Here is an 18,810-nt window from a genome sequence, read left to right on the forward strand (position 1 = left end):
GTTTGGGCTACATGGTGGTATCTTGTCTGAAAATCTCAAATGAAACTCTCATTACTCAAAGTAGATAATACTAAGCTAGAGAACAATCAAGGGAAGACAATGTCCACTGTACAAGACCATAGCAAAGCAGTAAGACACTGCCACGCTTTGGGAAGCTGTGGGCAAGACAGCAAGTCGGCAGCAGTATTTCTACTTGAAGGTGCTTCAAGTCTGCAGAAGCAGCTCCAAGGTGCAGCCAACACCTCCGATAGTCTTTATTTCTGACTTAACTCCAAGTTGGGAGCTAGGATAATAATGGTATGTGAATCTGACTGAGGAGAAGTAAGCAGGTGTCCATATAGGTTTTTCTTGAGCACTGAAGGAAAGACAAGACAAAGTAGATGGCCAGCATAGAAGAAGCACTTGACTTTTGGAAACTGTCTACCTTTAAATATCTATGGAGGCTGGAGGTGTAGATGTGTGAGAAGACTGCTTGCACAGCATGTGAAACCCTGGGTTTGATCCTGAGTATTCCAATACATAAATAAGACAGATATCCATCATGGTGGTTTGAAAAAGAATGGCTCCAATGGACTCCTATGTCTCAGTGTTTATTTCAATTGGTGGAACTGTTTGGGAAGGACTAGGATTTGTTGGACCTAGTTTGAAATAGCACAGCAGTTAAGTAGCTATTTAAGATCTCTATGCTAGACAGACATCACACGATGTAATCCTCCCTCAGGATCTGGGGATGCTGCGTCAGTGTTTACATGCATATCAGGAGTCAGGCATGCTTTTCTAAGACAGGGCAAGTTTTGGACCCTGGGGTGTAATTCAGCCACCAATAAAGTAGTCACTTCTCTGTTGTTTGTATGTTCACTGTTACAATGGTGAAATAAAGTTTGGGAAAGTGCTAGCTTATTAGATTCTCAGTAAATGTCTTGGTTGGAATTTAAATTTAGGTTCAGCCAGATGACTCAGCATCTTAAAATGCTTTACATATATACCTGACAACCCAACTTCAATCCTTAGAACTCACATAAAAAAGCCAGATACAGAGGCATGTATCTGTTATCCCAGTAATCCCAGGCAAGATGGGAGGTAGAGACAGGAGACTCACCAGGAATACACACACATAGCAGAACCAACAAGAAACCAACAAGAATAATCTTGCCTTGAGAGGAAAGAAGTGACTCCCCAAAGTCCTCCTCTTTCCTCCACACAGGTACTGCCACCTGTGTATGTGTGTCCACTGTCATATATATACTTAACACACCTACACTAGACACACACATTTTGTTCAGTTAAGATTAAAATGTGCACTGTCCTTAGAAAGTACTCTTTTCTTCATTTGTGTAGTATACACTATGTGTCTAGAACTCTGAGTGGCCCTGTGTGTGCCTTATTCCTCTCTTTCATCAAGACTTATTCCTAATAAAAGATTGCTTTTTTTCCCTAAAGACTTATTATGTTTATTAGGACTGTTTTTCCTGAGTACATGTAAGGAAACCATGTATGTATCTTGTGCCTATAAAATCCAAGAGGGCACTGGATCTCCTGAAACTAGAGTTCCAGACGACTGTGAGCAACCTTACGGGTCCTGGGAACTGGACCTGGACCTTCAGGAAGAACAGCTTGTACTCTTAACCACTGAGCCATCTCTCCAGCTCCCAAGGTTCTAATGTTCTTTCTAAAGCCTGAGTGAGTCTAGGATAACCAGAGATCCCAGCTGCCCTTTGGCTGTAGCTGAAATCCCGGGGTGGCACATGACACTACAGTGGATTAGTGAGGGTGGGGTGTTAAGGAACCCTTCACAAGAGTCCAGTGTGCTCACTTGATAACCAAGCTTCATTCAGGCAGTAACTTCTCAAATAATCATCTGTAAGTACAGCTTAAAATGAGGGTGCTCCCCAGCTTTCAAATCAATGTCGTGGAGGGAACTTTCTTTTTCTCTTTATTCTAGTGTGTTTGCCAACCAAATCTGAGAATAAACAGGAAGCCCCAAAATACACTGCTGAACATTTCTTCAGAGATCGGTTCCAGCCAACGACATAGTTATCTGAAGCTTATTTGTTTGCTCTAAATCTTTAATGCTCAGATGAGGAAATGGACTTTGTACAGATGAGTAGGAAAGAGAAGAAATGGCTCTACTGTTTCACCAGGCCTTGTTTTTGACTCTTGGTTCACAGCAGAATAAAAATCTCAAAACAGTTACGATGATGAGCAGAACTGTCTCATCATACAATGTGGGTGTGGCAAGGTCAAGTGCACCAGAAAGGGAAGGGACAGAGACTGGAGGTCAAGCAGTGGGTTCATGCTCATGCCCTCTCTGAACACTGTATTAACCAGCCATACCACCAGATCTGTCACAGTTCCATAATGCTTATTAGCTATCTAGCCATGGGCACCTGAATGTATTCAAAGTCAATTTTGCTATCAATTTGTGGGGTTTAGCTAAGATGGTATGCACGCATAGACAGAATGAATGAATGAATGAATGAATGAATGTAAAAATGAATCTGGAACATCTGTCCCAGCCATAATTCTCACTATAAGTTAGAAAAGTTGATAAGATATGTGAACCAACTGATTTCAAACATTCAACAAAGGGCAGCATTAGACAGCCTGTGGTCCATGCTGGGATGGTGGATGGGGGAAGTGAGGGGTGGCAACAAGGAAGTAATGTAAGTCCTATAATGTCCCAGTTCACTACCCAGGTGGACTTTTGGGACAGTGGCACAGGATAGGCTAAGCCCAGTCTGAAGAGGAAAGCCACTATACAATGGAGTTCAGGAAGTCGGATGCAACTAATACTTTTACAATATTAGTACTGAGCTTAGTACCCAAATGAGGCAGAGGTCAGAGCCAGAAAGGTTCAACATCTGAAAAAGGTACCCTTAAGTACTGGACAAAAATAATCTGCATATGCACAGGGTTCCTTCCTAAAAGCTAAACAATTAAAAATAATTAGAGCAAGAGCCACCAAACTGTTCAGAGTTCAGAGTTGGAAACACGTGAATCCATCACAGGCCCATTGGAGACACCTAATTCAACAGGATGCTAGTCAGGTCATGACACTTCATGCCTCAGGAATACTACAGGCCACTACTGTAAGCAGCTATAGCTAAGGTTAATCAAGCCTCAGGAAGTAGTTCTTTTGGGGGTGTTCAATGACATCTCCAGTGATGACATTGACAAAATGCAGCACCTATTAAGTAAGCAGCCAGGTGGAGCAGTGAGGCATTTGGTTAATCCTAACTCAATCCAGGAAAATCCAATACCAGGAGGAAATCCAGAAAGACACAAAAAGAAGTCCTAAAAACATTCAAGGATTTAAAGGACAAGATGAACCCAACAAGGCTTCCACAGGAGCACAGCAAATGCCAGCACCACAGTTTCATACCTCCAGAAATGAGCCAACCTGTTTTCTTTACAAACTACCTAGCCTTGTCATACCGAGGCCTGTTCTGTAAAAGCAGAAAAGTAACTCTTTCTAGACCCTCCTCAGTGAGAAGGGACACTTCTGTAGAATGTATTACATGATTCTAAACTGTACAGTCAGAGGAAGTTTGCCAAGCTAAGCTCACCTTTCTTTAGCTGTCAATTTGACAGTATTTGGGGCCAAATACATACAATGTGCTTATCTTAGAGATCTGACTGCTTTATTAGCCACCACAGTACATTTCTGTCACCTTAGCGATGCCATTATAACATAACCCTACATCAACAGGTTGGCCCAGAACAGGTGGATCTATAAACAGCACACTCTACTGGGTTCCAGCTGATCACTTAGTTACAGAAGCAGGGCACTTATTTCAGTGGTTCTCTGTGGTGATGATCTGCAGAGCCCCACAACTTGTGACAGGCACAGACCCTGTAAGGTGGACATCGGAACATTGAGACACAAAGAGCTGAAGGGCACTTAACAATTTAAGATCTTGCACAGCTGCAAGCAGGGCCGGGCATTAACATAATATTTAAGCTGCTAGGCTATTTATGGTTTTTCATAGTCGCTCTTGCATGGTGTCTCTAAGCTGCCAACAGTAAAACTATGGCAACAGGAAATTCCTCCCTGCAGTGAAGTTTGTGAATGCTTTTCTGTTTTCATGAGTCAATGCCTTATTTAATTTCCTGTACAGAAAACCAGAGATTACTATAGCCTGCAACACATATGTGCTAATCCAAAGACCCTCTCAAAGAAAAACAGGTCACAGCTGTCTAAAGATAGTTTTTTAGATAAAATTGGAATCATCTCCACACAGAGGAGCACACTGTGTACACCTGAGAGCTTAACTGCCCTCCCAAAGGGATCTGCAGGATGGGTTAGAGACCTTTCAGGATGTTGCACTGTAGTTAAACAGATGGACTCATCACTGGACCTTTAATTGACATACTGAACCAAACCAACAGGCCTATTTTTGTAGAGATTCCAATAACAAAGGAGCAGAAGGGACACTACTTGGGGAGGGAGAGGACCAGCAAGGGCAGGGAGGAAGAGACAGGCAGTGGGTAAATACAAAGTATAACATACACAATGAGAAAAGGATGCCATAACATCTAAACAAGTTTTAAGATAAACAGAGGCTAGAGAGATGACTTGGGTAAAGTCCTGAGTTTGAATCCTAAGAACCCATATTGATACAGCTGAATGTGGTGGCACAAGCTTAGTGATTGAGGACTGAGCAAGCATCCCTGGGCTCACTGCCCACTAGTCTGGTTTCTGTGAACTTTAGGTCAATAAGAGCCTGTCTCAAAACACAGGAAGGATAACTCCTGAGGAACAACATCCATGGCTTTCCTGTGGCACCTACATGCACATGCGTGCACGTGCGCACGCACGCACGCACGCACGCACGCGCATGTATCACCACCTTAACAGAACTGTAGGCAACAGAAACAAAGAATACAGATGGAAGTAGCAAGCAGGCCCAGATGGTAGAGAAGCTCGCCACAAAGCCGTGTGACCTGAGTTTGAACCCATGTCAAGGTAGAAGGAAGAAGCTGGGTGTAGTAACACACACCTTTAATTCCAGCACTGAAGAGACAGAAAGGTCTTTATGAGTTCTAGGTCAGCCTGGTCTACATGGTGAGTTCCAGGTTAGCCAAAGACACATAATGAGATGCTGACTCAAAAATGAAACAGAATAAAAAGATTAAAAAAAAGTCACCCCCAAAAGAGAACAGACTCCATAAAGTTTGTCTTTGGCCTCCACAGGTACTCAGGGGGCAGATGTAGTGCATACATATAGAGTCACATGTACATACACACCACATAGAAACACACAAACACACATATAAACAATAATATAAAAAAGAATGTAAAAGTAAACAAGAAAGCTATGTAAAGGTTGGCTATGTAGATCAATACAAGGATTACATAATAAACCAATAAAAATAAAATGTATAGGTTTCACAATCAGACTAAGTTTCTGGCCATTGAAATCCTCCTAACATTCAGCCATGTGTGGTGGAATCTCTGCAGTTCCACGTGGTCCACCATTTGTATCCAAGCCCTGACCCATCCAGAGGTGTCTGGTGGCAGCCATGGCATTTGGGCTGTGGTCTGGGATGGTTCTAGTGCTACATCCTCCCAGTCTGATTTTCTGCAGCAAGGGGCAGTGTTGTTGTATGGATGATTTAGCAAACGCACATCAGCATGTAGGAGAAATCAAACATAGCAGGAAGGTGTATTTCTTACTTTTGGTGTCAAGCTGTGCACGATACTTCTCAAATCCTTTTAGGCGAACTCGTTCTCCCAGTAGTTGAAGGAACTCCTCAAAGGCTGGGCCTGCAGACTCATTATTGTACATTTCCTCCTCAGTGCTCTGGCCTGCTTTGCAGTACATGATGCCTACCTTCAGCTGATAGTTCAGCTGTGGAGACAGGAGACACAGTGAGGTCAATCGTGATGGGTATGCTCTACCTCCCAGTGCTAACAAGTCCTGCAGGACACACACCCAGCCGATAGCTTCCTTCTCAGGGAATCCTTTTAACTCCTCTGCCTCACCAAACAACCGCTTCTGATGCTCCTAGCTAAAAGAAAGGACAGAGGAGTAAACTAGAATTGCTGCAGGTCACATCATACAGCACTAGAGCAGATAGTGGGGTTTCAGGAAATTTCTTTTCAGGATTTACAAAGTATGAGAGGCTGTGGAACAGCCTGAACAAAACTGCCAATCAAGCCTCAATGATCTCCCTTTTACAAATCTAAGGTCTTCAAATAAAAGTAGACATCTATTTATCAAAACATACTTTAAATTGTTTTTGAACTAAAAAGGCCATTAACAACCCTGGTACTGAAGAATTTGAGCAGATTTGTACCTCACCATTTGAACAGTGTGCTAAACTGTGACTCTAGTGTAGAGCCTGGGTACAGACTAGTGTCGCCAGCACACAGCTAGAGAAACTTCCCTTCTAAACTGTCCTTGCCTGAGAAGGACTCTAGAGAGGACATTTCAAGGGCAGAACACCTTGGGGGCAAACACACCGTTCACACTGGACTTAAAGAGAAGCATTCCCAGATGTAAATGGGATACAACAGTGACCAAGACACTCCACTCATCACTGAGAATTCTGCCTGTCGTCCGACAAACGACTTTCAAAAGGATACTGAACTCTCAATAAGTAAGCTTGCAACTTAGAAATGTAGACACTGAGAACTGGATAATGCTGAGCTCTTAGCTGTTCCCACAATGGTTCAGCAGCCACTGAGCTGAGCATTTCATCTAAGAAACAATGAGGGGTGGGGGGTGGGGGAGGAGGCTGTCACTTGCTTAGACTTCACTGGAATCCAACCTTGCACGGCATAAAAGCTGGTCCCACACTCCAGAGCTCAAACAGGCTTCCACTTCTGCCTCTGGAGCAGCTGTGACTACAGGTGCAGCCACTCTGCCTGGTAAGGGGAAGTTTTAGTAACCAGCATCTACTGACTACCTGCTACCTGCCAAATACCACATAATATCAAACACACACTTATTGCCAGATCCTCAGAATGGTTTTTTTTTTTTTTTTTTTTTTTTTTTAAGAGTCTCTCTGCATAACCCTTACTGGCCTGGACCATCCTACATATAGACCAGGTTGGTCTTGATCTTGCAAGAGATCAGCCTCCCAAGTGTTGGGGTTAAAGGGGTGCACCAGTAAGCCTGCCTGATGATCTTGTTTTATTCTGTGTCTGTCACTTAACATATGGGTCCAGAGCCACTTATTTGCAATTCTCAAGTTGAAAATAAAAGAAATCAATTTAAGCAAACACATTTGGCAGCAAAAACTGATAGAGAGTTGACATCCTAACTTTTAATTTATTCTTCTTGGTATGAATATTCATATTTCCCCTGCATAAATATTCATGTGTTTGACTGTAGGGTGCTATCCCATATCACACTGGGAATATTAACATGTTGTTCATGTATTTTATTATCCTTCTACAATTTGAAAATTTCTGATTTCTAAAGACACATTCAGGCCCTGCCATTTGAGGCCTATGAGCCTTTCTGTATGTTCTGCCTTTATCAACACTCTAAGTAACACAGTTCAAAACAGTGCTCACACAGGAAAGCACCTTAGGAAAGAAATTCCTTGCTTGATTGCTTTTCGTCCCTTTACCCTGATTAGGTAACAAGAGAGCTCAACAGGCCCAGACATGAACGCAACTGCACAGGACTCACTCTGCTTACCTGTCCCTACACACATGGGGCCCAAGTCTCAACCTTGCAAATAGCTAAACAAACTAATATTGGGCTGGGTGAGAAATAGCATGTAAGATGGCAGTGTCCTCAACTTCACTTTAATGGTAACAAGCATACATTGGTTTGCTTAGTTTTGTTTTTTATTTTTGTTTTGTATATCACACTTCAGAGGGAAAAAAAAAAAGCAAGCAAAATATCCAAGTATAATCATTGACATTTCAAACTGTCTCAGCTGGCTGCTGATGCTGGCAGGAGAACCCCTACAAGGAGAGGTTCCATCCCAGCTTCAGAACTGAGCTAAAGAGTCCTATTAGGTCTTTGAGAGTAAATAGGGAATGTAGGCTCTCTGCCCATTACAAAGGCAGTCCTTAACACAGCCAGCTCCCAGTACTACCCGGTTTGAGTGGCAGCACCTCCTCACCCTACAGGGAGAACCATCAAAGAGATAGTGATCTGGAGACAGGAGGGAGCTTTGAGTTCTGTGCTGTCTGGCTGTACCTCCCAGATCAGGCCACAAACACAAGTCACCCTGCTCAGTGGGAAGCATTTACCCTTCTTGGTTTGTAGGCTACTTTAAAGAACCTCTTACAGGCCTAAGGTTTCACTGCAAAATTCAACAGGATTCATTTATCATGTTAAAGAGTCTACTGTGGAATAAGATAAGTTTAAAAAAAAAAAAAAAAAAAACCTGAAAGCACCAGACAGGCAGGCTCCAGGAGAGGACACAATGTGCCCTTCTCTCACTGATAGTATACCATGGTCACTTCCGAAGACAACCAGCTGGTTTCTAGTTTCACTGGTTTGAAAGGAACAGTGTTTTCTAAGAGGATTAGGAAATCTGCTAGATTGTCACATTTTCTTCAGTTTAAAACTGCCAGATGCCACCTGCTCTATTCTCTGAAACAGACAAAATGACTATAAACTTGATTTCTGCGCCAATGAAACTAAGTGTAGGCAGCAAAATCCTTAGCTAGTGACCATGCTTCCTGCTGGTACTTGTAACACAGAGAAGGGGCAAGGGACCAGTGACACCTGCGTCAGCATCAGCGTCAATGGTGTGAGCACCATGGGATTGCAGGTGTGTTCTATGAAATAGATCTGTTTGCTTTGGGAGGCACACATATCTGTGTAGGCTTTGAATATGAATATATAACATTTAAATATAAAGTACAAAACAGTAACAATGAACTGAGGACCACCCTGGAAACAAGTGGGGTCTATGCAGTGTAAATTTTGTTGATAAGGATGTTTGGGCTTTTTAGTAATGGAATACAGTTCTGTGCCTCAGACAAGCACTCCTACGGGGCCCTGATCCAAGCCTCTGGCCACTCAGCAAATGTTTATTTTCTGGTTTGTTTGTATTTTGAGACAGGGCTACTATATAGTACTGTCCTGGAACTTACTACATAGAAGAGACTAGCCTCAAACTCATAGAAATCCACCTACCTCTGCCTCCTGAGTGCTGTGATTAAAGGTGTACACCACCAGGCCTCACAAATAGGCATATATATCTATAAAAATTAATCCGTCAGACCATCAGGACAAAAGCTGTGTATCAGCAAAGTGAAGCCATTTTTAACTACCAGCAGAAGCATTGGTAAGCCCAGCAGTACCAAACTCCCTCCTTTCATAAAGTAGGCACCTCCACACAGCATCAAGAAACAGATACAACCTGAACATTCTTAAATTTTCAAATACAGATGCTCAATCAGTAGTCTACTGAAATATTCCAAAATCCCAAAAGACCTCTATGATCTGAAAGGGTTTTTTCAGGGCATTTGGTGAAGCAGTACAACCTGACTCAGGAACTCCTGCATTCCTAGGAAGAGGGTGGATCCAGCTGGAGCCCATGACCAGCCCCTACATCTCAGTAATATAGCTCTAAGGCACATCTTATCAAGTCTTGCATTTCACCCATCTTCCCAGAAAAGACCACAAGAACACTGGGATGACTAGCCCCACAAGGACATGCCAGCGCTTATAAACCTTTAGAATTAAATGTTTAATCTAAACATTTATGAGGTGTGACATGTTAAGAGTTCTTTCACTGTGCCACAGTTCTCAAAGCATGGGACAAAAGTTCTCCAAAGTCTCTAGACTCTTACTTTCCTGTCATCTTGCTGAGTGCCAGTGTCCACATCACACCAGTGACACCAGACTCTACCATGGCTCAGGATATGGCAGTGCTTGTTGGGAGAACAAGGTGAGCCAGCTTCCTCATCCACAGAAGGCTCTGATGACTGCTGGTCTCTCCTGCAGGAAAAGGCTAACCACTGATGAACAGAGAAGTCCTAGCAGCCTATTAGGGCCTCCAAAGATGCTACTGTGGCTTGTGGGGAAGGGAAGGAGGAGCAGGAGAGCATCATTCCTATCCTCCATGTGGCTTCACAGCAGTGCAGGTAAGCCTTAAAGAGACCTCCTAAATACCTGGTATCTGATGCCACCATGTGGGGAACAAGATCCACAGAGATGCAAGTCCAGCAGAGTCTCCCAAGTGCAGGGAGGTTCTTCTGTTTATGGTTTTATTGTTTTATTTATAAAATATTTTAAAAGTTTTATCCATGCTTATCAGGACTCAACAGTGTTTGGCCTCTTCCAAAACCAAACTGGGAGCCAAAAAGAAAAGCCAGAACCTCACCAGTGTGCCATCTATAGCCAGTCCACCTCCTGCCTACCTCCTGCCCACCTCCCACCTCCTGCTACCTTCCAACCTTCTTTTTCTGTCTTCATTATATATATTGTCCAAGACTGTTTGTTGGCTGTAGTGAGCAGAAAGAGTGAGAGGCCTTCTTCCACCTTTCAGAAGCAAGACTCTCAGCTGGTTTCCTAAAAATGCTCTCCCGCTGGGTTCCCTCGCTATTCTTGGGGGGAAGAGGAGGCAGCTAGTCTACAAGGACCTCCCCTCCTGTTGGGAATGGGGAGTCATGGACAGTGTTCATTTTGGTTTGATCTTCATGAACAGAACTCTTTGATTTCCTTCTAATCTTTATTGTCTTCCTGTCATAGACTGTTAAAACATCAGTACTAACATTTTTAAAATTGCAAGACTTAAATTTTATCCTCATTGGGAATTACAAGCAAAAACTGAATGTAAAAGAAGGAAGGGAGGAAGGAAGGGAAAAAAATCATAGCTACTGGGTTTGATAGGAAAGTTTTTTTTGTTTGAAAAATTTCAAAATTATGTACACTTGCACAGGTTCTATGCTAATCTATTTTTATCTTTGACATAATGTAAATAAAATATTCTAAACATATAATCTAATATTATTCTAAGATATATTGTGAAAAACATCTCCAAAATGAGCTAATAATAAATACATTTAACTTGACATTGAGATGATTTTCAATTACATAGGAAAAAAAAAAATCTTCATTCAGGCCTAATTTACAAAAGACTGAAATCAACTCCAGAGCTCATCAAGGAGGAAGCTGAAGTTACCACCTCCTCAGTGGTGGAGACAACGAACAGAGTATCAGGCAGTCACATGACTAGGCCTCTGAATGCATGGGAAGGTCTAGGTCTGTAAACACCAAACAGGAAGGGTCCAAGGAAAGATGGCAGCACAGCACAGTAATGCTGTGCTTCAGGAAGCCATGGCATGCTTCTGTGATGGGTGAGACAGGGGTGACAGAAAGCGGCAGAACTCAAGTAAGCACGGCCACATTACCTAGGTTTTGGGCTATGTGAAGACATCACACTGCTTACATGGGAGAGAAGGCCTACATTTTTACCTTAGGGCTGAATTTCAAAGATAATCCATAATTTAAAACCAAGAATGGTGAACTGTCTGCGCAGCAGCCACTCTTCAGACTATGCAGGAGTTCCACATCTGTGGCTTAGTCTCTCTGTGCTTCAGCAGTGCAGGCTGCCTTCTTGACAGAGCCTCAGTTGCCCAATACTAATGCCATCAGTGATTACCCACAGGTCCCCACATCCTGTCACTGCCTCAGTCAGGCAAGCATGGACAGGCAGCACATAACAAGCAGAAGCACTGTCCTGATGGCTAACAGGTCCATCCTGAGAATGCTTGACCAGGTCCAGGAGTTACCTGGTACCATCTGGATGTCAAACACGCACTGGGTACTCTCATAATCTAAGAGATTTAAATTCTAGGAGTGTCATTATTCTGCCAAAGTGTCATTCACAGAAAATTGGCTTTAGATACAATGTTTCCCCTATGGGTCACTGTTTCAAAATAGGCTGCCTGGATAAAGATGACAGTGGCCGGTCAAACTCATTTAGCCTCACAACAAAAATAATGCGCCATGGCAGTGAACAGGAGAAGTCAGCCAGATTCCACTCACACCCTGTCAAAGGAAACAGGCACTGCCTCTGCCTGACAGCCATTCTTACCATGTGCTACAGGTGTCCCTCACAATGGCCATGCTTCCTCTTTAACTTCAACTTGAAAAGTAATTGCTTTAAAAACTAAAACATCTCTTCATTTTCATATTCTTAAAGAACACCTTTGAAAATGGATATTCACTCACTCGACATCACCACCAGGCATGTGAGACTTGACGTTTCCTAATGAAGCTGGGCTACTGATTCTCTTTACTACAAACTAGCCAGTGAGCTTCTGACATGTGGAAGCCAGCCCTATACTACTTGGGTTTAACACATGACTTCATACTGGGTGCTGAAGCCTCCAGATTTGGAGTAGATTCTAGGAGTAGACTGGGGCAAACAACAGGGGTTAGGAACGTGGGCTATGAAGTCTGTGTGCCTGCATCACTCATGTAAATTTATGTCACACAGTACCTGGCTTAAGTCACTGTTCAATCCAAGTTTCCAATTTGCTCAGTGACTTTCCTGCTCCATGAATACATAGAGCCTTTCCCTTGACTTTGTTCCTACTGATTTTGGTCTAGAACATCTGATCATGTCCTTAGGCCTAAAGCAAGCCTCCTCCCCTTTAAGGGGCACCAAATTCTGATCCTGTCATGTCAATCCTGACTCACACCCTTTGGTCTCTCTGTTTGCAGGTGTCTTAAGTTCATTATATGAAGCCTGACATCTGTTAGAGTATACCATATGGCTTTGCCTCTTTCATGGGTATGAGCTGTGTCTGACTAGCCTATTTATTTTCCACAGTCTTTATCAATCTGTGAGGAGTATGTGTTACTTTTAATAATAGTGCTCCCATAGGGCCTTGCAAAGGTGAAATGAAACAATGCATTTAAAGGTGACTAACGAGTGATCATTTTACTACCATCAATAGCAGCTAAGATTCCTTGACCCCTTTTCAAGTGCCCAGTGTAGCACTGAGTGTCACACATTTGTCAGCGCCTGAAAACAGAACATGACACAGTCTATCATTCCCTATGCAAAAAGTAGATGGGACATTTGAATGATTGCTGAAGACAAGACTGACATAATTGAAAAGGACTGAAGTGGCCACACAACTTCAAAGCTCATAGACTATATAGTGAAATTCCTAGCACTTCACAATTTCCTTTAGGGAAAAAAGCATTTTGAGACAAGAAAAAGCAAAACATTGCAATTCTTTAAGAGGTAGTATTTATGCAGATTTGTAGCCAGTGTTTGGCCCTAGCAAGAGGTGAGAGGGCAGAACATGCCCAAAATGTCCGGGCCCTCAGCTGCCCTGAACAGAAAACAGACTAATGCCTGGAGTGGACTGCTCAGGGACACTGAGGATTAAATCAGATAATGTCAGAAAAGAGATCAGAATGCAGTAAAAGTGCAATGCATGCTGTCTAGTCTGCCTCTATCCTACAGATGCCCTCGACAGGGTAGTAGAGACCTAACAAATATGGCAGGTAAAGTAAATTCAAAGTTAAAACAAAATTTCAGAGCCCTAATAAACTACAGCCAATGTGAAACTCTTGCCAACTGAGTATACCGTCTCATTTCACGTAACAATAGAATTAAAATAGCCATTCAAAAAGAACTAAGGAGACAGAAAGAGTAAGAAGAATGGGCAAGCCTGGGCAAGCCACAGAGCGTTCACTCATTCTCAAAATGAGTTTCCTCAACTCTAACATGCACCAACTCTCAGTCAAATGGCAGGCAAGTGACTGGATGCGTGGGAAGCATGTTGTTGTATACCTTACAAAATAGGTTGCTTATTTCATTTTTGCTTTCTGTACTCATGACAGAGTCAAGCACAAAAGGCAAATTGCCACAATATAGGAAACAAATTCTCTGTGTTTTCTTCTTCTAAGAGTTTAATAAGGGTAGAAAAGATACTACGGTAAGACTGAGAAGTTTCTTTAGTAAGTCCAGTTTTCTGGTGCCACACTGAGAATCTAATGCAAGAATACACAGAAAGCCTGAATAAAAAAAAGAAATAACGATGGAAACCAGAAATGTTGCAACAATTATGTGCTGTGCACTGCACTTGCATACATTTCCTTTTCTTTTCTTTCTTCTTTCCTTCCTTCCTTTCTTTCTTTCTTTCTTTCTTTCTTTCTTTCTTTCTTTCTTTCTTTCTTTCTTTCTTTCGGTGGTGGTCGTGGTGGTGGTGTGTCTCGTCTAAGACAAGGTCTCTCTGTGAAGCCCTGGCTGTCCTGGAACTCTCTTCTGTAGATCATTCTGGCTTCTAACTCACAGAGATCCATCTGCCTCTGCCTCCCGAATGATGGGATTAAAGGTGTGTCCCCAGTGAATTTCTTTTCAAAGTGCATATTTTCAAAACAATCTACTTCTTGAAGTGGCTCCAAGGCATTCCACCCTCACATGCATAGCTGGAAGGCTATGCATGGAGAAGACAAGGCAAAGCCAAAGTACAACAGTTAAGTCAGGTATGAGACAGTTCACACAGAATGCCATGCTTTAACTGCTAGATCCCACTGCATGGCAAAATGGCTGTCTAACAGTGAACTTCTATTATGGAATAATGTATTTAAGACATCTTTTTCAAAATAAAACTAGTTAGACCTACTGATGGCCATCTTATAATGTTTAATCAAATAAGGCAATTATCATATAATTAATAATTTATGAAGGAAGAAATATTTTAGTAACCAAAATAGGGAAGTGATAATTAGAGAATAATGGCCAATTTTGTGAATAAAACAAATGTAACTGAGTTAAACTCATCATGGCATTCCTGTTATGCTCCTGTGCTGGAGGGACCATGAAATGCTCATCAGAGATCACAACCATCTGTGGCCCCCACACTGCAATCACTAAGAAGACACAAAATGTGCCATGCATCCCATAAAAACGCACAACTGGAGCATGAATTTTTAAATTTAATATGTTTAAAACAAGGGAAATGGCAATAAAACACCTTCTTTATATGAAGTAATCTGTTCTGTAGAGATTGAGAATGTTAAGTATAAGACTGTATTATCAATGCCTGAGTGGGTTTTCTCCCTCCTGGGTAAGCACAGTAATTGAAATGACTGAACTAATAAAGCTGAAACAGCAACCCCGCTTGCTCCTCCTTTATTAATGTTCAGAGTGCGTGCTGGAAGACAGTCCTGAGCTCCCCAGCTCATGCAGCAGCCACCGTCTGAAGCACGCAGTGTATACTAAAGCTACACGCAGCAAAGACAAATGGACACTCCCAAGATTCATTGTGTATTTACACTGAATGGACATTAACTATGATGTTCTGTGTAAGTAAGTGGGGTAGAAGGAGGAGGAGTCAGGAAGCTCAAACAACTTTTAGTTCATCTTATATGTTCAGTGACTGGAGGCAAAGACTTAAAATACCATGAAACTGATTTTTGGAAGGAGGTATTCATTTTAGTTTAATAAAAATCAGAATTTTGATTAACAAATAGTTAATCTGGTGAACAAAATTTGGTTCACCAAATAATGTCATACCTGGCCTAATTTTACATACAACATTCAAGCTACTTTACCCATTGCTAGGGTGCAAATGACTAAAACATTAAAGAAACTGGAAGTAAGGTTCCATAGACAGAAGGTCTCCAAGGCATGTTCAACCGCTCCAAGCAGGATGTGCTTGTGCTGCCGGGTGACAGTGGTCTCCAGTCATAGCAGCCCTTTCCTCTCTGGGGCCTCTACACAGGTCACCTACTCACCAAGCATCTTCATCAAATGACATCGTGGTCGAGAACATAGAAACAGAGGAGGCAACCTTCAGCACTTTGACAAAGCTACTGACTCACACCCTAGTTTTAATTTTTTATAATTAAAAGTTCTAGGTAAAATGCATCTTTGGCAGTATTAAAAAGTAGGCTTTCTTAAATCTAAGCTTTTAGGAATGGTATGGCCAATAGCTAACAGCACATGCTTGGAGTCAGATGACTGTGTTCAAATCCTGGTTCTCTAACTTATAAAGTGAGAAACTGAATGTATTATATAATTTCTCTATGCCTCAGATTCCTTTTCTCTGAATGGGGATGGGAACAGTACCATTCTGTTAGGGTTGGAAGGTAAACTGGGAAACATCCTGTAAACTCCCCAGGCAGCATCTGGTGACACACTCAGCAGTGCCTGCCATTTTCATCCTAGGTATTAGTAATGCACCACCACCATTATACTTACCATTACCATTAATACTGCCCTGTCTCCCCCACATACTCAGACATCCATTGCATGTGCTAGTGACCATAGAAAGAGCAGAACACAGATAAAGCCCTCTATCATCTTTGTCACAGGGAAATCAAATCAGAAATGGCCAGATGAACATCACAAAGAATATCCTTTACAATAAACAGGAGAGTTCTCCCACCTAAGAAGAAACATCATGATCTGTACTGAAAGCCCAACTAGCAGGGACTGCACACCTACCCCTTGCTCGTCCAGTTTCATGAGCTGCTCCGTGACTTTGGGGGTGTTGAAGGCCAGGCGCAGGCACTGCACACTGAGCTCTGGGATCACGTGCTCCAGCACCTCTTTCAGAGGCAAGCCTCTGGCTGTCGAGTGCTTGGCTGTGGAGGGAACAGCATCCTCCAGGACAGACCCTCTCAGCGTCATGAGCTACAAGAGAGACAAAGGCTATGGTGAGACTTTACAACAGCATGAGATACTGAATATGTACTAGCCTCTGGAAGCCTAGACAGTAGCTGTGTCCCAAGCTAAACAATGGCTGGTGGATGGTCAAGTCAGTGAGGTGGTGCATGAGGGAGAAGTAATACAGAATGCTCTATATGTGAAAAAGGAGTCAATGCACTTTCAAGAACTCCTACAAAGTTCAAAAGAACTCACACCATATTTATTATAGTACTGAGCTATTTACTGAAGTGACAAAGGCAGCCTGCCCTCACAGTGATTAGTGAGCTCAAAGTCTTTGCATAACTAAAGTGACAGGACGAACACTGAGGAATAGGAGAGGCATTCCAGGGAGACACTGAAAGAACACTGAGAATGTGGTTGGTATACTTTTTAAATGATGAAAGGTAGGAGGAGAAAGAAGAGGAAGAAGAGAAAAAAGAGGAGGAAGAGGAAGAAGAGAAGGAGGAGGAAAAGGAGGAAGAGGGAGAAGAGGAGGAGGAGGAGGAAGGGGATGCTTTATATTCCCTAACGTGACTGGAAAGCTGCTCATATCTTCTGCAGTCAACAGCACTGGAAATGACTTTTCCTTTCTTAAAACACTCTGGCTATTATCAAACACGAACTCCAGCAATGATGCTCTCCATCAATAGTGACCTGCTAGAGAAACATAGAATCATGCATGAAGCTTAAAGGGGTCTTGATTTTCAAAAGATCTATGTGGCAAAACTGTTGGTGAATTTTACTACTATCTGGCAGTCTAAGAAATGAAACACGGATGAGATTCCACTAAACATGGTAGCTGTACGGTGATGACCACATACATGTTGGGAATGTGTGTGGCATTATCAGGGAGAGATGAAAAGCACAGACGTGGGTCTAGGGAAGATTGTTCATAAAGGAAACAACAAGACAATCCAAAGGCAGAAATGAAATGACAGTGGCCCAGGCCACTAGAAAAAAACCTACATAGAATATGTGACCTCAGAAATTGGATATGGGGAAAAAGAGAAAAAAAGAAATGTGTAAAAGAATAAAGGAACATTTCTACAAAAAGAAACCAGCAGGGGAAACGTGAGCAAAGCTACAGATAAAGGAAGTCAGGGCCTGAGTAGGAACATAGACCTGCTGCAGCTAACCCCAAGACAGGACAGACATGCTGGGGTGGTGGGGCTGAGAAGACAGAGGATGCCAGACCTTACAGCTGGGGGAGCACTTTGCCCCCGACTCCACTGTGCAGTCTCACCAGGTTTTCAGAAGAAATGACAGGTACACGTGGAGAAATCATGTCAAGAATAAGATGGAATTCAAGAATCTGAAGCTATACTCCACTCCTCACCCAGCAAAGAGACTATTTCATAGTATAGTAATGAACACATCACAGCCCCCTTTCTCGTGAGGCTAACATTCTTAGGGGAGAGACAGAAAACAAACGAAATAATAAGTACAGTATGTAAGGCTGTGTTAAGTCTTACAGAAAATTCACATCTGTGACAGCAAAGGGCCCTGTGGTTTATATGAGTGTGGATCAGAGAATTCTGGAAGCCTGGGAACTGCTGAGGAGGCTGATGCCACGGGAGGAGCAAAGCACCAAAGTCCTTTGGCAGCCATGGGGTGGGGGCTGGAAAGGATGGAGCTAGGGGAATTACAGGATGGGGTAGGGTACCTCAGCAGGTACACTGACTCCTAGGCTGGCTCTCTTCAGGATGGAGAAGGCTAAAGGATTCTCAAGGAGGAATGAAGAGATGTGGTTTGCATTTAGAGACTCTCTGCTGGGTGAAAGGATGCTGGACCTAAGCCTTGGGGATGGAGGTGTTTAAATTCCAGACGCAGTATTTGAAGACAAGACTGCAAAGGTTGCTAGCAGACTAAATTTGGGGCAGGGATAAGAAGAGAGGAGTCAAGTGTGATGTCAGGATTTCTGACCCAAACAAACAGAATTACACACATGGCCAGGGACTGAAGGTTATTAATTTGACCCTAAATAACAAGTGGAATGGTTCTTCATGGCTTATAATGGAATAGTGTGGCACTTGGGCTTTTCAGCTAAAGACTAAGGGAAAGGCCTGGCTTGATGAGACCTAGAAAGTAGCTAGGCCTATGACTGAAGACCAGAGAGGTGAGCAAAAGCAGGCAGAGACAGTGAGGGGACAAAGAGCAGAGGGGAAAACCAGAGCCACTCGGATTCAGAGATTGCTGTACTGTGCAGGGCAG

The 18,810-nt window shown here is 42.7% G+C and overlaps 1 protein-coding gene across 5 annotated transcripts in view; it reads right to left on the bottom strand.

The window, feature by feature from the left end:
- The window catches only part of Sipa1l1 (signal induced proliferation associated 1 like 1), a 265,544-nt gene that overhangs the window by 65,196 nt on the left and 181,538 nt on the right, over positions 1–18,810 (bottom strand). For all 5 annotated transcript variants that reach the window (XM_076921784.1, XM_076921780.1, XM_076921782.1 and 2 more), the window contains 2 exons: positions 16,396–16,584; positions 5,678–5,852 (listed from right to left, as the gene is read on the bottom strand). In XM_076921784.1, the coding sequence (XP_076777899.1) occupies positions 5,678–5,852; positions 16,396–16,584 (364 nt within the window). The remainder of the gene's footprint in view (positions 1–5,677; positions 5,853–16,395; positions 16,585–18,810) is intronic.

This window comes from Arvicanthis niloticus, chromosome 23, assembly GCF_011762505.2.
Source record: "Arvicanthis niloticus isolate mArvNil1 chromosome 23, mArvNil1.pat.X, whole genome shotgun sequence".
Classification (NCBI taxonomy): Eukaryota; Metazoa; Chordata; class Mammalia; order Rodentia; family Muridae; genus Arvicanthis; species Arvicanthis niloticus.